We start from the raw sequence: 27352 nt of genomic DNA, 5'->3' as shown, positions 1-27352 counted from the left end.
TCACTTCATAGTATATTAAAGTACGATCTTTTACACGCACATGGAAGAAGTTATTGTAAAAGAAAAATTTGGCCCCCACCTCGCAAACACTTATACCCCAAGCAGCTCCTTTGAACTCAATGGGGTCCACTTCCATGTGAAAAGATACATGTGTTTGCAGGTCAGGCCTGCAGTTTTCTGCACCTTACCTCTCTTCAGGTACAGCTGACACAAGAGTCCTACATTCTCGAGGACTGTACACAACTTCAATATCATCTGGAGGAAATTCAAGCAAGTCCCTCAAAGGCCCGGAATCCATTGCAAGCGGATGTGTAATAAGATATTCTTCCAAATCCACTGGATCCACAGCTTCCGTAAGTGGAACCTAAGAGAAGTCAAGCCGTGGGAGAGTTTTTAATGAGAACAATCAAAAGCAAGTCTTATTTTCTACTGCACTTTTAAAACCAGATTGACCTCCCAATTAAAACAGCAGCTTGGTCTATTGCCAGACTGCAGTTAGTCTTAACCAACATACAGTATGAAGCTAATTTTCACACCCTATGTTTTATCCAGCTACCTCTCCTGGTATGTATATTATGCTAATCATTATAGTATCACTGACATTGCTTCTACCACATTTTCCATAAGAGCTGGAAATTCATTAGTTTAACTCAAAAGTAAATCTCTCATTTTATTACTGGTGATCTGTCACTTTCTCTTTGATTACCCACAAATCTGAACTACCACCAAAGGTCACTCTTTGACTCAAGAGACACACAGAACTCATTTACCCTGGGGAATGCAGATACAGTTGCTAAATCACTATAAACAGTGAAGGGAACACCCCTATGAAAGCTAACACTGTCTCCATGTAAATGTCTTCCCTCGGGAATGCAAAACATAATCTACTCTTCCCCCTCAAAAAGAGTCCCACGGACTTATACTGAAGAGTAAATTAGATTCATTTACTATGCACTAAATCCTGTAGTCTTTTCCCCAGCTCCCCAAAGCAGTTTTACTTGTGTAAGATCTGTAGGATTTGCACCAACCACAGCAACATGAATGGCAGATTCCGACACGTGGCTATCCCTTGACAGCATGTGATCTCCAAAATTAACAGTGTTCCATATCCCCTACACAACCATCAGATAGTATAGGCCCAAAAACATGTCTGATCTGAAAATGGTTATAACCTGGATAGGGAATGTACTCTGTACGAAAAAGAATGACTCCTCACAGATTCTCAAATGGAAAAGTCTCCAAAATGAAAGCTACCTGCCTCTATTGATCTATTCTGGACTATATCCTATTCTGTATTGGTTCTTATATCACACTTATCGTCATAGTATCTGAGTGTCTTCCAGCAGTGCACACCAACCAGTTTTTTTAATGCATATGCAAACGCCACCTCGCTAAGGGTTTTTGGGGGGGCACAAGCTGGACCTACTGTCAACACCCAAGGAGTATGTCTACACTGCAATGTAAGCCCAGGCTCAGACTCAGGCTTGAGCCCAAACCTCTCTTCCGTCTTGGACTCAGGCTCAGACACAGGGTCCTAGAACCCCAGGAGGATGGAGGGTTTGAGCTCAAGTTAAACTGGGACCCAGGGCTCAACCACTATTGCTTTGCAGTGTAGACTCCCTCCTCCAGACTCGGGTCCTGGGAGTCCACCAAAAGTATCCCACAATCCCATGGGCCAACTTCCTCTGTCCTCTCTATCCTAAGAATCACCAAGTGACTTCAGGGAAATGGAAGCAAGCCCCCTTACTGTAGTGCAGCAGCTCAGCGAGTCAGCGTTTAACCCTTCCATATTTTTTTTTCCTAACTGCTGAGCTGCACACACACCTTTGGAGAACCTGTTGTGTTTGCAATGGAGACTGACCAGAAGCAGTCCTCCGCAAAGCACCCTGCTTCATGGTCGCGGGTGCACAGCCAGATTGTGGTTAATCTCAGGTGCGAGGCCCGCAAAACAGTGGACGGCAGTAAGAGTACCAGGAATGACCACACATACCAGCCAATAGCAAAGAAGCTGGCAGTGTTGGGAATTTACTGGACTGGTAACCAGTGCAGGGAGCAAATTAAGCAGCTCAGGACCAAGGACCAGAAAACTGGGGACCAGAACTGCACCTCGGGCAACTCACAGACATCCTGCCCATTTTATGAGGAGTTTGACCAGGTGCTGGGTAGTGCACTGAGCACAAAGCCAATGGCGCTGCATGATGACCTGGTTAGCAAAGTTGGTGACCTGCTGGCCCCAGAATCCAGCATGGGAACTGATGGAAGCCAGCAGCAGGTGCCGAATGAAGCTAGTGAAATGACTCTGCTGCTGACACCAGTCCCCGAGGAAGCTTTGCCACAGGAGCAGCTGCAGCATATCCTGGGGCTTTACTCTGAGCCACTTTTTGACGTTCTCTCCCTCCCCCCGAGGAACAGCCAGCGATGGAACTGGCATCAGAAACAGAAGGGACAGAAGCTGCCGCAGATCCTGGTATGTTTATTAATACAGAAACGGGAGGAATTTCCATTCTATGAACCAATGCAAAAGTTATTACAAGCCCCGGCTAGCAACATATATCTGCTGATGATGGATTGTATGCCAGCGTCTTGGTGTCCCCCCAGCCTACCCACCCACTTCCACCACGTGGAATTCAAAATGGTAACTAGGAAATGCAAACAGTAAAAAAAGCCTTGAAAAGTGATTTTTTACTGGAAAGGCACAGATCTTTCCTGTTTGTCAAAAATAATAGCCTTACATTGCCATGCCTGTAAGGACGCTACTCTGTAAACACTCAGCGTGGTACGTGTAACGTGCTGCCTGAAAACAGTGAACTGGGGAGCTGGGGACAATGGAAATGTGTTCCATTTATAAATCTGTTTTGCAATTTTTAGGAAAATAAAAAAGCAGCTGTGATTTTTTACTTACCATTGTCTCTGCACTTCTTTCGCTGTGATGAACCCGGCTGTGTCCAGGGAGCTTCTGTGGTCTGAAGCAGCCCTCTCACAATATATTGAAGTTCAGGTGTCAACAGTAACATTTCATGTCCTTGATATTCCACAAGGATTTTTTCTGCACTGACACTAACTCTGTGTGTCTTGTCCTATTCCAAGGCCCTTTGACCTCTACAGCCTGCAGCACCTTCACAGCTCCCCCACATTGCAGCAGAAGCCCGGGCCAACACACCTTCACGGACCGTTCCAAGAGGAAGCATTTCCATGGTGAACTTGTAGTTGAAGTTCTGGACAGGGCCAACAAGCAGACCCAGTACCAAAGACAGAGGGACTGATGGCAAGAGGAAAGGCACGGGCAAGAGGAGAGGGGAAAGACTCAGGCTGGTTGCGCAGCTTGAGGACAGGGTTTCAGCGGGGGAGCGGGCACTTCCTTCACAGTTCCTGGAACAGGAATGGCAACTAAAGGAGGATGCCAGAGCTCAGCAGAAAGAACTTTGGAGCAGCTGCTACAACTAACAGTCAGAAGAGCATTGGCTCCTGTTGCACCTACACCACAGCCTGAGTCCCCTGCATGGTACCCTGGGATGCAGTCCAGGAAAACCTTGGACAACTCCATGCCTGGGTGGCCCATGCAGTCAGACCTTAGGAGCAGCTGGGCAGGGCAACTGTGTCCCATGCAGTCTTCCATACTGACCCCATCCCCTGTGACTGCTTCCACCCTCCTCCCCTGGTACCAAGCGGACAGCAAACATGGAAGGAACGGAAAGGAGAATGGGGAGCCAGGGACACGAAACAGTAGTGGCTCTGTCTTATACACGGTTTTACTGTTTGCATTTGTTCATGCACTTTTTTTGAGGCTGTGTTGTTACCGGTGTTTTGGTGTGGAGATGGCAGCTGGTCTGCCTGGCAGGGGGTAAATATTGTACTTTTCTAATAATAGTTTATAAAGTGTATTGCTATCACTGCATCAGCTCTCACAATGTGTATTTCAGATAATAAAGATGAACACACCATCAGGGAAAATTCGGAATTTGTATACAAACACTGTTTCTCAATACAATTAGTTACATCGGTCAATACATCAATCACTTCCTTACATCAACTCATACTGTGAATCAACCTTCCTCTACCCCCCATTTGATAAATGGTCAGGTCATTCATAAGTATATTGCATGGCAATCAACCCCCCAGGCACTGAAACCCCTCTCAAGCATTCAGCCCCTATCCCCCACAGGCACATTCATAAAAGCTACTATTCCCCCCTCTTCCACTGGCCCATGCAAGTCCCTAATGTGGCAGCACAAAGCATCTCTGACTTCTGTTGCCCAGGTGCATCCAGCTCCGGCTGTGGCAGGTAAACTTTCTGGCTGAGTGCACTGGCTCTGCCACCACCCTACCCACAGCTGATCTTCCAACACCAAACTGGTTGGCAACAGACCTGTAGCAATCTGGGGTAGCCAGCTTCCAGACAGCTATAGCAACGCGTTTCTAGAGCGGCATGGCTGCCCTCATACACATGTCTTTATGCTGGAGGGTTGGGGCAAGCTGCTCACAGAGTTCCAGAAATGTAGTTTTCTTCATGCAAAAGCGCTGGATCCACTCCTGGCCATCCCTGGTCTGCAAAACGATGTTGTCCCCCAGTCCATGCTTATGGTCTACGTAAGCACTGGTCGACATAGGGGGCATTGGCAGATATACCAAGTGCCCTCAGGAGCATCAGCCAATTTGATGGTCCTGTGTCCTCCTTCTCCTCCACCTGCTTTGCCATTAGCTTTGTCACGTGCCTTCAGTGGGTCAGGAAACACTGCCAGAATATCCACCAGCACCTTGTGGAAGCTCTGCCCATTTCCTGACACAGAAGTGAAAGCTCAAGCGAGAGAAGTTCTTCAAATGCTGACTCCTGCATATTGCTGGCTCCGGTTGCTGGGAGCACACAGACCAAAATGACAGCACGTCAGGATGTGCTGGGAGACTATTCAAACTTCCTGTAATGTGTAGGGTGGACAGTTTTCCCGCACTGCCCCATGAAGAAAGGGATAGAATGGCCACATTTTTGGAGGGCACTCGGAAGTCTGGGATACAGTTGATTGGACTCACGTCTGCATACTGTTGGAGGCCCGGGTTAAAAAAATTCTTAACCTAGAGTTGGCAATCAATGTAGATACTCAAGCTCTGGGGTTCTCAAACTCAGGCTCTGCTGAATTGAGTCCCACTAAACCTGGGCTTACACTGCAGTGTAGATACAGTGCCCTTCGAGAACAGGACCCCAGCCTTCCATGATGCCCAAGCTCGAGAGGTGGAGAAATACACCCCTCTGGCCGAAGAGGGCTAGGGTTACCAGGTTCAGACACACGGGCTGTTCGTTGGAGCCTTGGGCGCATGGGACCCCAGTAACTAGTGAGTGTTGAAAGAATGCAGAATCGGTCAAGACTATGCTCGGCTGATATGGCAACTCATGGTGCTGGACATCATCAGATGGTCGAGGGACATATACATAGAATGCATCACCGGACATCGGCAATACCAGGAGGGATGAGCTGGAATGCCAATTAGAAGTGCAGACAGGAAAGTAACTGAAATACTTTCCTCCTGGATTGTATTATCTAAATGTACAACCAACCCTAAATTCTCAATTACTGAGAGACAATCTTCACTCATTGCTATATTTGCTTTCCACAGCCAAGTCTCTGAATAACTTTTCATGAGTGATGTACCCAAATACTTGTATGCTAATATCTAAATTGTATTCTTAAATGCATTCACCTAAATTTGGGTGATTGCTGATTATGCATTACATGTATCTTATGACTTTAAAAGGAACCTTTGTATTTGCGGATAATCTAAGCATTATACCCAGATGTACAAATATTCTTTTCTTAACCTGTGTATTATACAATTTTTTAACATTAGCTTTAATAAAAAATGTTATACCCTCTGCCACTTACCCATAGCCAGCATACAAGCATGCTTCTAAAGCATGGGCTACATACAACTTTTGTATTGATTCAATTATGTTGATTCAGGGGCAATTTTTATAGCAATCAATGATGCAGTGGTAAAAAAAAGAAATGGGTAAATTAATCTTAGCTGAACTCCATATTCCCCAGATGAAAAGTCAGTAAATTCCCAAACTAAATTCCATATTCCCCAGACGAAAAGTGGGTAAAACCAACTACACTACTGATACCAACATAGTTAAACCTGTACAAGCCCTAGTGTTGGTACAGTTCTACCCATATAAATGTCCCTTATTCCCCTTCCTGTACAGGAATAAGCTATACCAGTATAAGCACCTTTATACAAACATAAGTAGGTCCACCCAAGGAAGGTTGCACCACACCACTTTAATTAAAGTGATATGATTTGTGTGTAGACAAGGTCTTATTTATGAAAATTTACATGAATAAGCAATACAGGTGTAAGCACCTTAATACCGCTGTAACTGTGTCCCACAGTAGCATATTGTTCTTCTTTTAAAATATCGGTTTCGAAACAGAGAAAGTTTTTGTACTAATTTAACAATGTAGGCAGTCCCTAAAGAATGGTCTTATACAGATTTTTAAGCAGCAATTCCACATGATTATGACCTGGGCACGGCCATGGAGGTGGCACAAGATTTTACTATAAAAGATTTTTCCCAGAATGGTACAAAAATGTCACTTTGTCAGATGGAGAAGGACAGAATACAAACTGTGTAAACTGGATACACTGGATAAACCTCCTAGTCTGAGCTCATGAAATTACAGTACTGTATTTTGTACACACACACACCTACTATGAAAATGAAATATTAAAAATAAGTTTTCCAAAAAGAGTTAAAAAAATAACTGACAGTGTCTCAAGAATTATTTGGCACATCTGAGAAAGCTCTTTGACTAGACTGAATATCCTAATATGAGTCATATAAAAAACAATCAGTATTCAAGAATTTTTCACTGCTACTTCCGCTTGTCGTTCAGGCCAGACACACATTTTTCATTCAGGCCACATCTTCCACTGGAGAAAACTTACATGTAAAATTCCACCCACTGATCTGAGACAATGGAACAGACATTTAATTTGCATCTTGGAAGTTAGTTTCTCAAAGTTTTCCTATCCCCACCTAGAGGCTCCACTTCTTAATCCTCTCTCTTAACAACAAGAAACTTTGCAGGTAAAAGACTTTGTTAACCTAGAGTTACTGTTAAAAGAATCTCTCTTACTGCAGCCAAAAAACCCTTAAAGACCACTAATTTTCTCAAAATTCACATGGCTAAATCTTCAGCAAATGTAAATTGGTGTATCTCTACTGAAGTGAATTGAGCTATGCCAGCTCACACGAGCTGAGGCTGAGGTCCAGAAACTTTAGAAAGTCTGGAAATTCCAGTTAAGTCTCCACAATATAAACAAAACACAGAGTATTTTAGAAGTAAAGAAATTCACCATGACAGTCACCCAAACAACCTTAACTTTCCCCCTTAACACCATTAACATTCCCCCTTAACACCATTAACCATCTATTTCCCTCTCTAACCTTAGTTTTTAGAAAATGACACTGCAATTATACAGCTTGCAGGTGGATTTTGAAAATGTGAACCATAGACAACTGATTTTAAGTGGCTCCCTACAAACATCACCCTAATACTAAATCATAATTTCATCATACCAGATTAGGAGGTATATACCTGTAGACATACTAGCTCTGTTTTACACTTGTACAAGTGGCAACAAGTGGCATAGCTGTATGTAGTATGCTATTTGGATAATTAGGAATTCTTCCATGGACTGTATATAGCTGTACAGAAGGGCAGAGCTGTTAACTAACTAACTAGGTATGTATATAATGCTGTGCATCCATAGACCTCAAAGCACTTCATGAAGGGTGAATAAGTATTATTCTCTCCATTTTACAAACTGGGAAATCGTGACACAGAAAGGTTAAATAACTGGGCCAAGGTCACAGAATGAGCCAGTGGCACCGCTGGGAATAGAACTGAGGTTTCCTGATTCTCAGTCCAGAACCCTATCCATGTACAATCCTGATTCCCCTGGGCATTACTAAACTGAACCTACATGCAGGAAGGACAAAGGTTGTTAGAATTTTTGGCTGTTCTCAAGGGTAGCATAACAGGGGTAAAGTTAAGGTTGTTTGAATGATCATTTATATATATATATATATAAAATTTTACACACACACACACATTTTGGGTTTAAAATGTGCTATCCTTCCTTCTGCCCACCACCCCCACACCGGCAGTTTCAATTTTCATATACCCTAAGGAGCACTGTCCCAGAGCACCTAACATTTGAACCAAAAGTTCCACCACCAAGTTACACGTGTGCACAGCTTGACAGAGCAGCCCCCCTTTCTCATTTCCTCCCCATTTTTCTAAATTCCTCTCCTTCAGAAATAGTACGGGGGGGAAAAACACATCACTGCACAGTTGTGGCTGGAGACTGGCCACACTGCACAATATATATTAATTCAGTACCATACAGAATAACTCAGAATATGTGATCTATGTAAGGATTCAGTTATGGTTGCAGGGGAGATGCATAATTTGAATTTCCTGACTTCTGTGCATATAAAATCTCAACTACAGTACTCCACTAATGTAGGTTTCTTATATTTAATAGAAGAAAAAAACCTACTACCCACATGATTGAAGGACTTCATCCTGAAAAGCGCCAAAGGACCTACTGGACACCTGCCAATGCTACTGCACTCAGTGGGAGCTGTGGGTGCACCACATGTCTCCGGACTAAGCACAAGGTTAGGCTTAACAGTTTTTCCACTATGTCTCTTCAGATGACTTGTACTGTGAAGATGTAAATAAACATAAAAGTCAAACCCAGAAGCCTAGTATTAGAATCACCATCTGTGCAGCCAAAAATACTGTCTAGCACCTGAGTAAACAGGCCAAACATAAATTCATGGTTATAAAGAGGAACTAGTTCATGTTAGACTACTGGCAGATAAACGGAAAGTGCATTGTTTTAAGCTTTAGCTATCTGTGGGGTAAAAGGTGAAGAAAGAGGAGGGAGAAGTAGGGATGAGCGAACTCATCTATACAAAATAAGCACCAACCCAAATCCCACCAGAAGTTTAACTGAACCAGGACAGATGCTTTTATGAAGTTGTTTAAAGTTCACATAACTTTTCCTTTGCGCTGTTTTTCACTGTTACACACCTCTGCAGGCCAGGAACAGAAACAATGCACAAGTGGCTGTTCTCATGGTATTTCCAGTTTGACCCAGAGCAGAAGCTACACACACCCGATGAATTAGTTCGCCTAAGATTTCTGGACCACATATGCAGAGCCAAGGAGTCTGGATAGTTCAGATAAGCTCTGGATAAGCATCTCAAATTTTGGTTACTTATACAACCCAAACCTCTAAACCTTGTCATTTTAGGCTGCACCGCTCCCACTGAGATGAAGAAACTGTTTTATTGGTCCAGTATTGGAAGCTACAGAACTGGTTCAGTTTCAGAGGACCCTGAGGAAAACTGTGATGCAGCGAATAGATGACTACTGATGACCTATCAGGACATTATTATACTTTGTTTATGACTCATCATCTCCACAGATCATCTTGGTCTACAGCAGAAGTGAGGATAAATGACAAGAACACTGGTAAAAATCCCACACCTCATCACATAGTCAAGTGTTTTGAAATCTTACACTGCAGTCACTCAGGAAGCAAAGGAAGAAGCCATGAAGTCCAAATCAGTGAATCTGTTTCAGGCCATTAGACAGTTTGATAAATGCTCAATGTCTCCATCTGGAGAGAGAGTTGAGTATTATTCACTCCAAGACTACAATAAATTGTTATTGTACTTTATGGATAAGATTGTTTTAATTCAGTCTGAACTTTGGTTTTTGTGGAAGACAGCCAGTGTCTTCTCTATTTAAGTTTTGGTCAGTTCCTCTCACTGAGGATCTAAAGGTGCTAGCAGATCTTTGGACAAACATCTGCATGTTCAACCCCCCTCCTTCCTGGCTGGTAAAGTCTTGTGGCGAAATAACAGGCTATTATTATAAAAGATGTCAACAATTCTCTTCAGGTGGGCACAGTGCCAGCTTCTACTAAAGAAGTGGTTAGTAGGCCTTTCCTCAAGAAGCCACATCTGGATATTGATAATCTTGCCAACAACAACCTTGGAGGTAAAAATCCAGGCCCCACTGAAGTCAATGGCAAAATTTCCATTACTGGTCTCTAACCTTCCTCTATCTTTTTTAGAGACAGTGGTGTGGACACAACTCTGGCTGTCCCTATACTCCTCAGATTTATTTCACCCAGGCCAGTACAAGTTTGGGCATAGAGACACTGTTTCTATGCCAGGGGTCAGCAGAACTAGCAATAGAGAATAACTAAGTAACCGTCCACATTGTTCCTTTGAGACCTGTCAGCTGCCTTTGATACCACTGACCATGTGGTCTTGAAGGGATGAACAAAATTGTACTTGAGTTGCTCCGTTCCATTTTTCTGAAAGGACTCAGAAAGTCGTGTTTGGTGACTGCTCATCTGGCCCAAGGATTCTCACATATCTTGTCATCCCCACCTCCTCAATGTGTGCATGAGGCTGTTGCAGGCTGACAGGTGCTATGCATTTCCAGTATTCAGTGGACACTTTACATCTCTGGTCTATCAGACCCACTTGGCGAAGGTAATCAATTTACCACACTGTTTTGCTGGGACTGAGTCTTAGATGAGGTCAAACTGTCTGCAACTCAATCCAGACTGAGATTATGCTTGGGGGAACCAACCAGAAGAAATGGCAGAGTTGATATCAGTTCCCTCCACTGGTGCAGGCTGCCAGTGCTTTGTTACTCCAGCTCAGAATCTGGGGGTCCTGTTGTTGGTTCCAAGTAGCTGCAATGGTCTGAGGGTCCTCCCATATGTCTAGCCAGCGATGGGGCCAAGAACTTTTCTTGTCATTTACACTTGGCAAGAAGGTTGCAAAATGTTCCTTCTGATGTGAACCTTGGCCATGAAATGAATGGTATTACAGCGGAGATGGAGATAGCCCATGAAGGGCAGCATTATTCAGCATGTGACCCAGTACTCATTGAAGTCACTTCAGTGGGCACTGGATCAGTCCCTTATAGCACAGGTTTTCAATACTGATGTCTCAAAATATGTACAGCGAAACCTGCCCTGAGATCCGCCTACAACAGCTCACCCCATGTCTCAAGAGACCTCCAGTGTTGCAGCTTGGTTTTGCCTGACCCCTAATTAAAGCATATCAATTTTTGCTGATCCCTGGGAAAGTTGCTCAAGACAGACTTCATTCCATTTTGATTCCTAAGGTCAGATTCTGCCATCCTTACTCACAGCAAGCAGTACCTTACTCTGCAAGTAGCCCCACTGAAATTAATATGGATAAAATGCTACTCCTGGACTAAGGTGCTACTTAGTGTGAGTAAAGGTGGTATAACCTGGCCCCTAGATAAGAGGTTGTACATCAAGTACAACATATAGATAAACTGCAGCTCCTACAACGCAGGCAGAACAAAAGAAATCACTTGGAGCTGGCTCTTTTCCAGGGCTAGGCCAATAAAGTCTTTATCTTCCTGAATCAAGCACATCACTTGTAACTAAATACTTTGCATATATTTTTAAACTGTCCATAGACTGACACCCCTTCCCTGCTTAACTAAGATACCAGTTTGATTGATTGGGTTTATATAAACTATTATGCATTACATTGGTGTATTTGGGCCACTGGAGTTAAGGCTGTCAGCACCTACATTATAAAACCCTATTTCAAAGGTTTATAACTCTACTGCAACAGAGACAGTCAAGCTTCTGTCTTTAAAGCTCCATTATTCTTCACTGTTGTATTCCCTTAAAAACTTGAAAATAAAATTTTGTTTCCTATTGACTTTGTCCTTCTCTACATGGCAAACATAGTATTTTACTCAAGTTTAGTGCTCTTCCAGCCAAAATGCAGCTCCTTCCTGTTTATTTCCCTCTCTGTGCACCTGCAGTATCATTGGTTAGGACACAAATATGTACACCGCTCTGGCTATAAGAGGCCATATTCTCAGTTTGAGTAAATGGGCGCTGCTCCATGAAGGCCAATTCAGTGCTCTACTCTCAGAATGGTTCTCATAACTTATGTCGCTCCCCCCGCCCGCCCAAGTGCCATAAGTTACGACAACCATTTTGAGAGTGGAGTTGTGGCCTGGCTCATGGCGTTGCAGCGTCACTCGCTCAAATTTGGCCTACCCGGACTCCCGTCATCACGACGGCTGGGCCAAACCTGAGTGGCGCTGGGACTCCTAGAGCAGGAAGGTGAGCCCAGCCAGCCCCAGCCACAGGAGCTGCCACAAGACCGTTTGAAACATTCTGGTGATGCAATTTTGGGTCCCAACCCAAGGGCTGAGAAACCTTTCTCTCATTCATCCCCCTACACTGAGACAGGACCAAGTATACCTAGGCTATCCCTGACAAGTGTTTGTCCAACCTGTTCTCAAAAATCACCAATGATGGGGATTCCACAGACTCCTCAGGTAACTTGTTCCAGTACTTAACTTTCCTTAGAATTAGAAAGCTTTTCCTAATTTCTCACCTAAATCTCCTTTGCTGGAAACTAAGCTCACTAGTTCTTGTCCAACCCTTGGTGAACCTGGAGAACAATCCCTGTAGCTCTCCACAGCAAGCGGTCACCTCCACCTGCTTGGCCCATTCAGTGAAGCCACTGGCCAGTTTCTATTCTGCCAAAATACCATACCATGAAAATGACACTGAAGTCACAGAGACTGAATCATTCCACTAGTAAATGAAATTGATTGGAGACTGATTACATGGGACAAAACATGGTAATTAGAAATGCTGGAAAATAAAACACAGAACAAACAAATTTGTACATGACAAAATGCGGTTTTGGTTTACAATCACTAATTTGCTGAGTAGGGACAGTAGATTTTTTTACCTCCTAAACTATGAGTTAAGAGCAGTGTTCACTTTAACTGTCTAATCTTGCTCCCTTATCTCAGGTACTAATAAGTAATTTTTTACATTTCATTTTACAGATGTGAGGAGGCGGCAGACCTAAATAACCGTTTTTGCATCACTATTAATAAAATTATTACAGATTATTTTTATAAAGTTAGGTTATTATAAATTTACCGTTACCATCACTGAATTTTAAGAAAAAAGAAAAGGAGTACTTGTGGCACCTTAGAGACTAACCAATTTATTTGAGCATGAGCTTTCGTGAGCTACAGCTCACTTCATCACGAAAGCTCATGCTCAAATAAATTGGTTAGTCTCTAAGGTGCCACAAGTACTCCTTTTCTTTTTGCGAATACAGACTAACACGGCTGTTCCTCTGAAACCTGAATTTTAAGAGATACTTACACTTCTTGTCATAAACACAATGCTTGGAGAATTCATTAAGCAACCAAAAAATAAGCTTGTGAGCTATTGTAATGAAATGTTCAAGCTATTTAAGAAAATTCCTAGAAAATCTCCGCTTTCTGTCAACAAGTGACAGGGAGCAAGTATCGAACAGGATGACAGCTCCTTAGTCTTAAATCCATATTTATTATCTCTAAGTGTGTTTACAAAGATTCTGGGATGCAGCTTTAAAACTTCTACTTTGTTTTAACATTCTATATACTATTTTCTTTTATACTATGTTTTGAAAGATGTAGATAAGTGTTAGTTATTGTGATTTGTGCTTTACCTAGAATATCTAGTAGGCATCTTTAATTGCAAACTGTAAATGTACTACTAATGGTAGGTCATAAAGCTTGACCAAATGGTTCCTAAAGGCAATTAACCAACACTTGTGTCTTCACAAAGAACAGGATACCACCCCCATCTCCAACTTACCCAAACATCAGTGTGGTATAGACATGATCTTTATCTCAAAAAAATAAAAAATTCTTGATGTTTATGTTTTAGAAAGTGATCTGGTTGTGTAAAAGAATGTAAGTCTATTCCTTATTCAGAATATTCCAAAGAGGAGTGATGTTTAGGATATGTTATCAGAGCAATAAACTAATAAACTGGGCCTCTTTACCCCTCCTCTTTGCAAAGAGAAAAACCTTTGGTTTTTAAACTCACACAAATAGAAATATCCTTGATTAACCTGATTTATTTCTAAAGTCTTCATTCTTTAAACACTGGGACCATTTATGGTTAGGAAATGTTTTACAGATATTTAAAGACGAAAACCTTTGTTGTTCTGCAAATACTTAAGAAATAGTCTTTTGAGATGCATATTTGCAAATACTTTGATCTAAATGCAAGCCTTCATATAGTAACTGCCTGATACCATTGTTAAGTAAATAGTAAGATATTTTTGGCGCAAATCTAGCAAGGTCATTTGATGCTATAACTGGTTACTAATGTAAACAGCCATTTGAGTATAGCAATATTTATATTAATTGTGGAATTAGTTATCTGGCAATGCTTAAGCCACCCCTCACCAAACTCAGCAAGACAAGAGTCACCTCTCCAAGGATTCGTAAGATGAAAGAAAATACCTTTTTTCTTGACCATTTAATATTAAAGACTCCCTTTAAAATCATTTAATTTAAAAAGACTATTTTAAGAGCAGAAAGACTTTGATATAGAAAATAGGAGTGTTTTGACTTATTTGAAACAGAATTTTAACTACTACTATACCATGAATCAACTAAAGGGATAGCTCAAAAAATGAACTTTAAACTTTTTGTTTTTTTAAACTACAGCAGAACCCCATTTATCGGAGCCTCCATTATCCAGCTCTCCGTATTAACTGAACGGGTGCTGACAGCCCTGCAGCCAGGGGCTGAAGCTCTTTGCCCATTCTCCAGATTATCCAAATTTTTGATAATCCGATCCGGCCCAATTAGATCAGATAAACGGGGTTCCACTGTATCTTTAAAATGTTATGAGAATTCCCTGCCACAAAGACAAGAGCAGTATAACCCCACAACTGAAGAATTACAACCCTGCTGCATACTCATTAGCAGGCTGCATATTCATGAGCTGAAGATGCTACCAAAACCACCCCATGAAGGTGTTGAGCCAATGAAAGGTGAGAGTGACTAATATCTGAATCCAGACAAGCCCCTGAAAAGGTATCTTCCATCTTCAGTGAGACTGTGGAAAGAGAACAGTATAAATTCCTCTGACTTAAGACACTCCAAAACACTTATACTTTCCCACACTTACTCTTATTACACTCTTCCAGATATGCTTTCTTACGGTTTCAGTGCTCATCTCTAACGAAAACAGCAGCAGTGACAAGACAACTATCAAGAAGGAACGACCTTCCAGCCCAGCACTCCTTCTGTAACATGATGACATCACCCAGACTACAGGATTATTGGTAAAATGGAGCATACAAAAGCCCTCCCAAGGGACTAGATTTAACTTGTTCTCGTTATAATGTTAATGGGACATTGGAATGCTCTAGTAATTTCAGGTACTAACAGTTTAGTCTGATTAAACATCAGATTGTTTAAACTCTGTATTCCTGGAGAGGAGACATTGTTAATGTTAGTAAACAAAACAAAATGTGGGATTTAATTTGATTTTAAGATTCTTCATATTAATTACTATGCCTGCCTTGAATGGCTTCTTTTAAACAAGTTAAAAAACTCATTTCATGGGACTTCATTATAATCATTTACCTCTGCCCATTTATGAACTAAGTGTTCCATGATAAACTAAACCTCATTGACCAACCCTTAAATGAAATTCCTTTGCCCATCTACATGCTGCTTTGGTTCTCTCTGATATACTAAAATAGGACTCATTACTGATTTGGGGAATAATAAACTTTGGTTTACATTTACCAAAGGAAGAGTATCACTACCAGAGAGGACCCCCTCAAAGTATTATCTCTGTTGAAAGCTCTCCACAGAGAAACAGAGGAGATGGTCACTGAAGTAACCCAGTGGTGGTTGGTGAACCTTGGGGTAAGTGCGACATACCAGGAAAATAAAAAAAAAAAGCCTTGTCCCCTGGGTAATATATCTTGGCCCTGGAGTCACTCCAGTTGCACTGGGGCATGTGAAAGCTGGTCCCTGCAGTCTGGGTGTGCACTGGAGGAGTGTAAATTGTAGATTGCGCTAAAGTATTGCGCTCTACCTGCCCCATGTAGACCCTTCTGATGTGCTCTAAAAGGTATCTAGAACATGTGAAAGTAGTCCTGTTTGAAACGGAACTATGTCAACGAAAAGTATGTATCTTTTAGAGCCCATCAGCAGGATCTATATGGGGTGGTCAGAGCGCAAGACTTTAGAGTGCTCGACAGTCACTGCAGTCTGTGGCTTGGGAAGAGAATCCAGCACCCCGAACCCCACTGAAAAATGGCAGCAGCTCTGCCTCTTGATTGACCTTGACTGCAGTCTATGCATATGCCACAGGAGCAATGGAGAAGAATACCCAGCTACTAGATAATACAGCGAACACAGAAAATCTATAGCAGGCTGCTACAGATTTGCTGTATTCAAAATCGATATGTAGTCTCTCTCACAGACTCTTTCCCTCACACACAAGTGTTGGGTTTGTGTGCTTTGGTGAGCCCCAACACCCTCCATACATGACCTGCCACTGAAGTAACCACTGTTTATTGTCTGTGTTCTATTTAGCTTTATTTTAAATAATTTTAGTTTTAATAAAATAGCCATAGTTAATAATTGTGATTGTTTTGCTTGTCTTTAATCCTGGTGTCCCCTAAGGCCAGGCAAAGAACCTCATGTGACTAAAACAGTAAGAGTCACATCCCTGAATCCGAAGACTTGGTTCCTACCATTTCTTGTTTCTCTAGAGCATATATTTTTAGTGTTTTGGGGCATAAAGTTACGTGGCACTCGATACCTTAGAACACCTTTTCTACCCCATGGGGCAGGCCGACAGAAAGAGGAGGGTATTATAATTTTTTCCCTAGCAGTATTTTCCATTCCTTGGCAAACATTATCTTTTCCTCTTCTTCTGAATAAAGCTAAAATTAACATTGGTTCTTTTGTATAACTACGATATCATCTTATGTGATAATTACATCTTAGCTTCCATAGACGCTGATCTCAACACCGATTACATCCATGGAAAGGCTCCAACTGGCATTGGCTCAGAGATCTGAAAGTACTTTTCAAAGGGAGGAAGTATCATTAGCCTCATTTTACATGGGGAAACTGAAGCACAGAGAAGAGAAGTGTTAAGGTCAATGTCACAGTGGGAATAGAACCCAGGCCTCCCTAGTCCATTGTCTTACCCCTTGGACCACGCTGCTTGCTAACATTAAACCAAATGATGCAATAAAATGTCTTTGCACACCAACATAACAGGCAATGTCAGTGCAGTTTCAGTTGTGGAACAGTGTTTTGCTTGTGCAAAACCAGCTGAATGGCAAACTATTTTCCAGATCCTACAAAATGTTACTTTTAAAATGAAAAATACATATTTACAGTCCAGACTATTTTCTTCCTACCCTAATCAAAATATAACCATTTTAAGGTATTTTAGATAAAATTTTGGTCCCAAAAACATTTTTACCATGAAATGTTTGCCTTTCCAAGTTTTGACACAACCTTACTATTCTGCAATTTCCTGCTATAGCTTTACAATGCACAAAGAGATGCACATTTAAACATACACATAAACTGAATGTTTAAAGTATTCACAAATCAGTGCATGCATAACTATCTATTCTCATTTTAACAATGTAAATATCGTTAAACAGCAAAAGCTTTCAAAACTGCTGCTAAAAAAAGAGCAAGGGAGAGAGAGACAGACAACTAGGCTAGATGTTAGGAGATGAAGAGAAATCTTTATATTTACTGATTATTTTCCAGCTTTTGAGGGCATGGTTTGTTCTCTGTAAACAGACAATAGCAAAAATGTCAGTCAAAGAAATATAACAACAATGGATACTTGACCCTCAACCTCAGTCAACAGGTCTGCTCTTACTAACCCAAACAAGAATAACCACAAGCCCTTAAACACCAAACCAAAAGTCTGCACAACAAGATCCAGAGAAAGAGAAAGTCCCTGTGTTGCCCAGACAATAACCAGAATTAACCCAAGACTTCTACCTAACATTCCAAACACACCCAGGTAAAACCACACCTGACATGCTAATGAATGTGTCAGCCAGGTCCCTAACTTGCCTTTAAATTCAGTGTAAAACAGCACAAACGATGAGTGCATTAAAGGCTCAGCAGTGAAAGAGTTAACAAGCATCACAGCATAATGAGTTGCTGAAAAGAAAAAGCAAACATTTAATGATGGGAAAGAAAGTGGTCACAAACAGATGAGAGTAGTCCAGACTAAACTCTTGAATTTAGCAGAAAAACAAGGCAAAGGCCTTCAGTTCTCATTGGGCCCAATCCTGCAAACTCCTCCTGAGCAAATTTCTTCAGAGGGGCTGAACACCACGAAATCAATGGGAGTTGAGGGAGGCATTCAACATCTTGCAGGATTGGTTCCCAACAAAACTCCCTCAGTAAAATGGTTGGAAGAGACAACAATCCACTTACCTGTGCAAAGGGCTGCTAATTCACCTCCTAATGATAGGGTCCAAATGCACCCAGAAGTCTATTGGGCATTACTAATATTACACAAACTCCATCATGATGGAGGGGCTGCTGGGCCAAATTTCACTGAGTGACATTGCATACAGGGTCACAACACCACCCAGGCCTGGTCTGGCCAACCCTCGGGCCGCTGGTCCTAACCTGAGTGGCATTGCGACACCATGTGCTAGGTTGCAATGCAACTCGTTTGGGGGCTCTTTCAAACAGGAGGCCCAGAGCAAATTCCTCCTCTTGTCCCCCGCCATCCCAGGCAGCACCGAATCAAACACTCTGAGACCTTAACTTTTATTTCTTACAGATAAATTGATAGTTGGGGTGTGTAACTGGGTTTTCAAATCTAAGGCCCTGAGCTTGCAAAGACTTATTTCTGTGACTAGTCCCATTGCAGCCAATAACAATATTCAGTGGGTAAAGTTAAGCACATGTGGAAGTGTCTGCATGACTGGGACCTAAATTTGTGAATTCCCCAAAGCACAACTAGAAAGAGCTGCATTTAAACTGGGAAGGGAGGAAGGCAGTAACTCATAGGCTCCTGTATTGTCACCTTAATATACTTAGTGTACTTCTCCCTCGCTTCTACGAGTAGCAAAGATAGAAACAATCATGGAATTATTTTTTCTGTTGCTCATGCAGCATAAGGATCTCGCCAAACTACAGGGAAGAGACTAGTTACATTTCAGCTGACCGTTTACTGCACTAAACGTGAGCTACAGCTCACTTCATCGGATGCATACCGTGGATACTGCAGCAGACTTTATATACACACAGAGATCATGAAACAATACCTCCTCCCACCCCACTGTCCTGCTGGTAATAGCTTATCTAAAGTGATCATCAAGTTGGGCCATTTTCAGCACAAATCCAGGTTTTCTCACCCTCCACCCCCCCCACACACAAACTCACTCTCCTGCTGGTAATAGCCCATCCAAAGTGACAACTCTCTACACAATGTGCATGATAATCAAGGTGGGCCATTTCCTGCACAAATCCAGGTTCTCTCACCCCCTCACCCCCCTCCAAAAACCACACACACAAACTCACTATCCTGCTGGAAATGGCCCAACCTGATGATCACTTTAGATAAGCTATTACCAGCAGGACAGTGGGGTGGGAGGAGGTATTGTTTCATGATCTCTGTGTGTATATAAAGTCTGCTGCAGTATCCACGGTATGCATCCGATGAAGTGAGCTGTAGCTCACGAAAGCTCATGCTCAAATAAATTGGTTAGTCTCTAAGGTGCCATAAGTACTCCTTTTTTTTTTGCGAATACAGACTAACACGACTGTTACTCTGAAACCTGTTTACTGCACTGCATCCCATACTCAACCGCCATCTAAGAGACTGCAAATGTGATTCAGTCAATGAGAAACTAAGGGAGAGACCTTGCAAGGTGCCAAGTGACTTCCATGTTACCAGGTTTCAGAGTAGCAGCCGTGTTAGTCTGTATTCGCAAAAAGAACAGGAGTACTTGTGGCACCTTAGAGACTAACCAATTTATTTGAGCATAAGCTTTCGTGAGCTACAGCATCCGATGAAGTGAGCTGTAGCTCACGAAATCTTATGCTCAAATAAATTGGTTAGTCTCTAAGGTGCCACAAGTACTCCTTCTCTTTTTTCCATGTTACCAACTCCTTCACGAAGGCATATTGTTTTATAGAAAATGCCTACACGTGTCATAAGACTAACAGGATAATTACCCGCAGCCATTGCTAATGAGGAAATTGCCAAGACCGGTCAGTGGCGTGACCTCATTCGGATCGTAGCCATCTACAAATACAACTGAGCAGGATGTCTTTAATATTATAGGCTGTGTCTATGCTAGCATTAAAAAATCCTGCAGGCTCAACAGTGGGAACACTAGTGTAGACCTGCTGCCAATGTTTGAGTCTCCACGTTGAGGCAGCATTGTCTACTGGACAGGAAACAGGGCTCGGAGTCTAGAGACCTGGGGTGTATTCCTGGTACAGACAGTGAGCTGCATGACCTCTGTTTCCCCTCCCACCTTTTATCTCTTTCGAATGTAAGCTCTTTGGGGCAGGGAAGATCTCTCACTAGGATTTGTGCAGCACCTGGCACAATGGGGTCCCAATCTCAGTTGGGGTCTCTAGGCACTAACTCTAATATTATAAGTGATTAATATGTGGTGGTTGGACATGCCTTGTCTCTACTAGAGCTACCATTGGAGACATGCATCAGAGGGAAATATTAAGAAAAAAAAATAGGGTAGATAAAGCCAGTGGGGGCCTTCACCAGTCCTCTTCATTAATCCTGCCGTACACCACAGCGGGCTACGGCAAATGTTTAAAGACACTTCTCCAATATGAAAAGGTAGAAGAATTCATTAACCTTTTCATACCTAGATGAAACAAGATTCAATAAATGAACTCATGCTTATTTAATTTTCCACCAGACTTTTTCACAACCTCTCTGGTGATTGGGCAACAATATATTAAACAATAAGTCAGATAATTCACTCAAGCAATTACACTATCAAATGTATCCAAAACAGCAACTTAGGCCCTTGTCTTGCAAGCTCGTGTGTGTGTGTGTGGACCCCAATGCCTGCAGAGACCGGCTATGCAGGATCAGGGCCTTATATTTTATTCTCCAGAACACACAAACCTTTCCCAGAACAAAGACTATTTCTGCATAACAAAGACAACTTCTAAGGGTGTGGTTATCATAAAGCACTCCCTCTAAGGGAATTTACTGCCCAATGCCATGCCCAGTTCTTTCTAGCATCCCAGAGGTATAACACTCAGCTGAATTCTGCCCCAGACTCATGCATGACTCCCACTGACTTCAATGAGAGCCTGTCATGCATGCCCAAAGAGCAGAATTTGGCCCTAAATTCTTTACAACCAAGTCCCTGTCGTATTAGCTACACATTCAAAAAGAAAGATTCTTTACTTGCCCAGCCACGTCCTGTCACCATGCCCACTATCACTTTGAGATAATCTTACTTCTGAGTAGCATCCAGGCTCAGTGTAGAATTTAACATGACAAGCACATCAACCATTGTGAAGTCTGATATAAAATGCTGAGCTTTCAAGCAGTGTGCCATTTTCTGAGATTCTTTAGATCCTGCTTTATATTTCCACTGACTCCCCATAAACACACACAGACACAGGATGCCGTAGAAGTACAAGTACAAAATAATTCACTAGGATTGATAGGAGGGAGCAGCAAGGGATGACTTAGAGCAACACACTAGTAAGGCAACATACCCCTAAGGACCTGATCCTGCTCTGAAAACAGCATGGGTAAATCCCTGTACTATCAGAGTCCCCACAGTGTCCACTCATACAGTTCTCAGCATAGCACTGGAACACTGAACGTTTGTTTTGATGCCTGCATGATGGAAAAATCTTACAGAAGAAAGAAAATCAGAGGATACAATGCAGCTAGAAGAAAGATGACAGAGAAGAAGAAATGATACCCAGATTTACCAAGGTATGGTCAGCTGAGCAGCATCTGGGATAGGTGCAGGAAGAGATCTTACTTATAGACCTACTTCTGGATTACAAGATGGATCCTATGGGACTGGCTGGGTCATGACTGCTCTAACCTGCTCCATCTGCTGCCATAGCCCCCATGCGGCTTGCAGCAGTCCAGGACTGCCCCGGCTAAGGGACTCCTGCCATCAACCCTCTCCTTCTTTCTGCCTCCAGCCTGGAACACCTCCAGGGCTTCTGTGGCAATAGCACAGAGCTAGCCCTATAGTCCCTTTGTGCCCACATAGCCAACATCACTGACAAAAAGGGCCCATAAGGCAACTATGGATGTGGCCCTCGACATTTGTCGGTGATCGTGGTGCTGCAGCGGCTCCACGTGAAGCAGAGGAAGATATCACAATTACTGCAGGTACCAGGAATGATAAATGTGGCGCTTTGAATAAAACTTCAAAAGTATTCCCAGCATGAAGCTAACTCACTTCTTTAAGCTGGAGGTTATCCCTGCCTTCTGCGATGCAAGCATGGCCTTTTAATGTTAGGTTGACTCTAAGGAAGTATGTGTGCTCTGGATGAGAAAGCTGGAAAGGTTTTAAATGCATCACAGGGGATGCAGACTAAAGTAGGAGGTGCTATATCAGAAGCTGATCCTCAGTAGGCCCTTACTGCAAAACAGGATGACCACATCGTATCCCAAAAGCATGTGTGCCAGGGTTCCATGCTCCAGGGAGGATTTCCAGCAACTGATACTACACAGAAGAGAACACTTCACTGCACAGCTGGTATGAAAGATGAAAAGTTACAGGTATCTAGAACTTGGAATGCAACAGTTAAGCAGACCCATTTTATGAGGACAGGGTGATGCAATGAATTACTTTTAACATAGATTGGTCTAACACAGAGCAATGATGTAGGCATCATGAATGTTTCCCAGAATGCAGTTCCACCTTGAGCAAGTACATGGGAATTTTCACCCCCTTTGTATCTGATGACTTGGATTTATGTCCAGAGAGCTGGTTCAATTCTGAAATCTGAGCAGAAGACGGTGAGTATAATTTGCCTCAATGTGGGCAATGCTGACAATTTTGTTTCCAATATTCAACTGCTCTTAAAAAAAAAGAAAACCAACCTCAGCTCATCTGAATAATTTCACACATTTAAATAAATGCATACTCCTCAGTGATAACCATCTCCAAACTCTCACCTTCCCTTCTAAAGCATTTATCATATTATTTTATTTTATTTGCTGCCATTCCATCCCCAAAGACCAAGGCAAGACTCCAACTTTCTAAGGCCATGTGTACACTACCCACTGGATCGGCGGATAGTAATCGATTTATTGGGGATCGATTTATTGCATCTAGTGCAGACACGATAAATCGATCCCTGATCGCTCTGCCGTCGACTCCGGAACTCCACCACGGCAAGAGGCGGAAGCGGAGTCGACAGGGGAGCGGCAGCCATCCCTTTCCTGCTCCTATGAACCAGTGGTGGAGTGCAGCTGGCACAGAAGCTGGCTACGCTGCTTTGTGCCTGCTGAGAGCTCCCCTAAAGGAATTCTCAGCTAGCCAGTTAGGATCAGATTCTCTCTTTTGCACTGCCTGAGTTGTGCAAAATGGACGGAATTTGGTAAGAGAATCTGGCCCCATGTCTCAGAAGAAGGCCTCTGGTCTAGATTCACATGGGAAAATTCAGCTGAGTACTGCAGGACCTAATAGGTGGCATTCACAATTCTGAGTGAGGCACCGAGGTTCCCCATGCATTGTATGGGGAGAATTAGGTGCCTAAAAAAGGATTCACAGAAGCCAGCAAGCTGAGGAAGGGCTGCCTAAGCTAGCCAGTAGTAAATTATTTGCCTAAATGTTTTTATTATCAGTTAATTCATTAAATTGTTATCACTTATAGAACAGTGGTTTTTTTTCCTGACTTGCAATCAAAACAACTTGCATCTTCTTCTTTACTGTGGCACTGTATAAAGGAAGAGCGTTACTTACAGTTGTATGATGGGAGACACTGCCTCCAATACTAAGGTTTTTGAGAAGTTGAGGAGACCCGCCATACTGCCCCGAGATCTGCTTCCTGACTTCTGCTGCCACAGTTCTGAAACAAGAGAGGAACAATTTAACTTTTGTAAACCAGGGCAAAATGTCAGGTAGGTGCTTCCGCTGTAGGAATATTGTTGACCCGTGAGGACAGAATGTGTGTATGAGACTTCCCAGTACTTATAGAATCTACTGCAGGGCAAAAAAATTCAGATTCTTAAGCCAAATACAAACATTTTCCTCTTGTGTGGTGCATTTCCAAGCCACAACAAAATGAGACGTGGCATCCAACTGGCTGAACCCGTCCCTAGCAAGCTCCTTCCACTTTTCCTGTGTGGAAAGACCTTCTGCAGCACTCTCGGTGCCCCTCAGCAGTTCAGACCTCAGTCACAAACCAGCTCTTGTATGTGCTCGCTCACTCATTCCTGAACCGTGTGTGTGTGCCATGACTTCTCTTTCACCTCAATGATTACAGATTGGCAGAGACTTCTTCGCTGAAGTCCAACCCCCACCGCCCCCGGAATAACTGTGCAGCCTAGAAAGTGGGTTGGGATAGCTGAGGAGGCGACACCTGGAAAATGCACTGACTAAGCCCTGGACGGCATTTAAAGCCATTTCTCCCAAGCTCGTCGAAATCTTAGGGGAGGGCAGCAAAAGTGCCGCTGTGATGGCTCTGTAGCTAGAGACTGAAACAGGCCCACATCCTCTGTGGCTCAGGCACAGAAAAAGACATGTAACGTACACTGACCCGCTGGGTTGTACTGCCGCATGCTCTCTGCTACAGGTGAATCCCACCATTGCTTTCCTCTTGGGCACAGGGGAATGCAAATTATGCCCCTCTGTGCCTGCAGGGTGAATTAAATACTATGTGTCCCCTTTGCTTTTTTTATGTTCCTAGACGAGCATCCTCCCCAACCCCCCCCATCACAGGATGGCATTAAAACATAAGACAGCTTTATTTACAAACAGTAGCAAAGGGACAGAGACAACATAAGGAAAAACGTAGGTAAAAAAAGGAAAAGGAGTACTTGTGGCACCTGAGAGACTAACCAATTTATTTGAGCATGAGCTTTCGTGAGCTACAGCTCACTTGCTGTAGCTCACGAAAGCTCATGCTCAAATAAATTGGTTAGTCTCTCAGGTGCCACAAGTACTCCTTTTCTTTTTGTGAATACAGACTAACACAGCTGTTACTCTGAAACCGGTAAAAAAAGGAACATCCCTAAAAACAACACTGGGCCAAATCCTGGGCCTTAGGTTGTCCATAGTGCTCAGCCCTGCAACCCACTGGAAACTTTCCCATAGCCTTGGAAGGGGATGGAAATGGAACACTCCCACCAGAAACTGAGCTGGTCAAAGCGTTTCAAATTTTGAAAACTTGACCAAAAAAAAATAAAAATTGTTGAAAAATAAAGTTTTGCCAAAAGAATGTCATCCAGCTCTTTGCAATACCCTTTCTCAGGAGCCCACCCCATTAGCCGAAGGCAATGCCCAGCTTGCCCAGCCTCAAGATAACCCCCAAAAATCTTCCAACATTTTTTCAAACACAGCTGGCTCTGTGGTGTAAAAGAGCAGAGTCATGGCTAATTGAACGAGCTCTGACTTAACTCTTAGGTAAGCTACCATAGGGTGTGATTGGCGGGTTCCACCGGCTGGAAAGAAGGTTAAAACCTTTCTGAGCAAGGACTTGACAACAGGGTCTGCTCTCATTGTTGGGATTGCCAAGGAAGTTAGCAATGGCTGAGTGCAATGGGGCTGGCAGCAGGGGAAAGCCATTGATGTCAAGGAGGGAGGAAAAATTTATAAAAAAGGAAGAGGCTAGAACAACCAGGCCTAGTGTGGAGAGCAGATGTTTCCTCGGTCCAGAGAATGGGGGTAAGATTAGCTAAAGGAAGCACTATTTTACCTTAAAAATAACTTGGACTATAGAAAACTGGTTTTATGCACTCTGGCTGCAAGAAGTCATTTGCTTCATATTTGACTTTACCACAGGAAGCTTTGTTTTCACTTCCAGAAGCTGAAAGTTGAATGTAGACCAGCCAGCTCCTGCTGGGGACTGACAGGCAGCCTATTCTCGTCCATAAGGATCTATCATCCTTGTGTTGGTTTTTCCCCTATCTACTTGGCTGTTAATAGTCATAGAAAAGTTTGGAATGTACTAAAATTAGTCTTAGACATGGAAAATATTCTGCATCTATAGCTGATGAGAGACTTAAAAGCATGCCTTATGTTGCAGATGAGCCTGGCTTTAAACCTGATCCCTTACTTGTTACATGTTTTGAGTATCTCCTCAGGCAACACAGAACAGAGCTCTTCATTGCATGGCTGGTATGGAGGCTACAGTTATCTAGGACTTGGAATGCAACAGGGGGAGGGGAAAAAATCTGACCACAGATTTACAGATCTAAATATTGTTTCTAGATGGAAAGTTTAGCCAGAGGAGCAAATTTATCTTCAACTGTGAAGCCACAGCTGATGTCTAGATATGTTACTAAATGTTGCACCTTTGGCTGTGTGGTGGCTTCTTTAAACTTGACTCCATCATGTAACAAGCAACCCATTCTATTCTGATGTAGTTCTTGGTTCTTGTTCTTCTTTGTAGGTTCAGCTCTTGCATGATAATGACCTGGGTGTTTGGGAATTCTTGCAGTGGTAGGAGGGCAAAAATGGAGATTTGTCCCAGTTTCAAGCAAGGGCCAGCTACACTACAATTGCGGTGTTGCCTGGGTACACGAGTTTGCATGGGTGCAGCTATGGCGGTTGAAATAATCAGTACTGACAAGGCCTTAGCTCGGTAAGTCAGTGCAGTACAAGCCTGCATGGAGGGTAGGAGAAGGGATGAAACATCATAAAACAAAAGGGGACATTGCGATAACCATGAGATGGTGCTTCTTTGAAGGATTCTCTACTACTATCATCCTAATCTTCCAACTATTCAAACGAAGACCTAGTTAAGTACTTCTGCCCAAGAAACTAGAATTCTCTTCTCACAACAGAGAATAGTGACAAGACTAATAGAAAAAAAATGAACATAAGTCTAGAAGCCAGAAATCGTGAAGTGTTTGGGATGATTTATAAATTCAATGGAGTCATGATATCTGAGCCCCCAGCAGGAGTACAAAACAGTAAAGGAATGTGCTATATCAGATAGGCTAAAAAGGCTGCAATGCTCCAAAGCTAATCAGAAAAAGCTTTCCTGACACAAGCCTCTGATTCAAAGACTCTTGTGCTGGTATAGAATAAAATGAACAACAATGGTAAAGCTTTTAATTGGAATGACAAATCAAGAATTAGTTCTACCGTAATCATCTGACGCTAACATCATACTTAGTTTATCTGGAATTCTTAGACAAATATTCCACAACTTTGTCACAGGACACTGTCACATGACTGACTATGCTTAAAGTA

The 27352-nt window shown here is 42.7% G+C and overlaps 1 protein-coding gene across 5 annotated transcripts in view; it reads right to left on the bottom strand.

Annotated features, from left to right (window-relative positions):
- The window catches only part of DOCK7 (dedicator of cytokinesis 7), a 139910-nt gene that overhangs the window by 107324 nt on the left and 5234 nt on the right, over positions 1-27352 (bottom strand). For all 5 annotated transcript variants that reach the window (XM_048860668.2, XM_048860669.2, XM_075131784.1 and 2 more), the window contains exons 2-3: positions 23897-24002; positions 189-364 (exon numbers count right to left, since the gene is read on the bottom strand). In XM_048860668.2, the coding sequence (XP_048716625.2) occupies positions 189-364; positions 23897-24002 (282 nt within the window). The remainder of the gene's footprint in view (positions 1-188; positions 365-23896; positions 24003-27352) is intronic.

The sequence above is a fragment of the Caretta caretta genome, chromosome 8 (genome assembly GCF_965140235.1).
Source record: "Caretta caretta isolate rCarCar2 chromosome 8, rCarCar1.hap1, whole genome shotgun sequence".
NCBI classification, from domain to species: Eukaryota; Metazoa; Chordata; order Testudines; family Cheloniidae; genus Caretta; species Caretta caretta.
The sequence above is the reverse complement of the archived record's forward strand: the minus strand, read 5'-3'. Positions and strand labels throughout refer to the sequence as shown.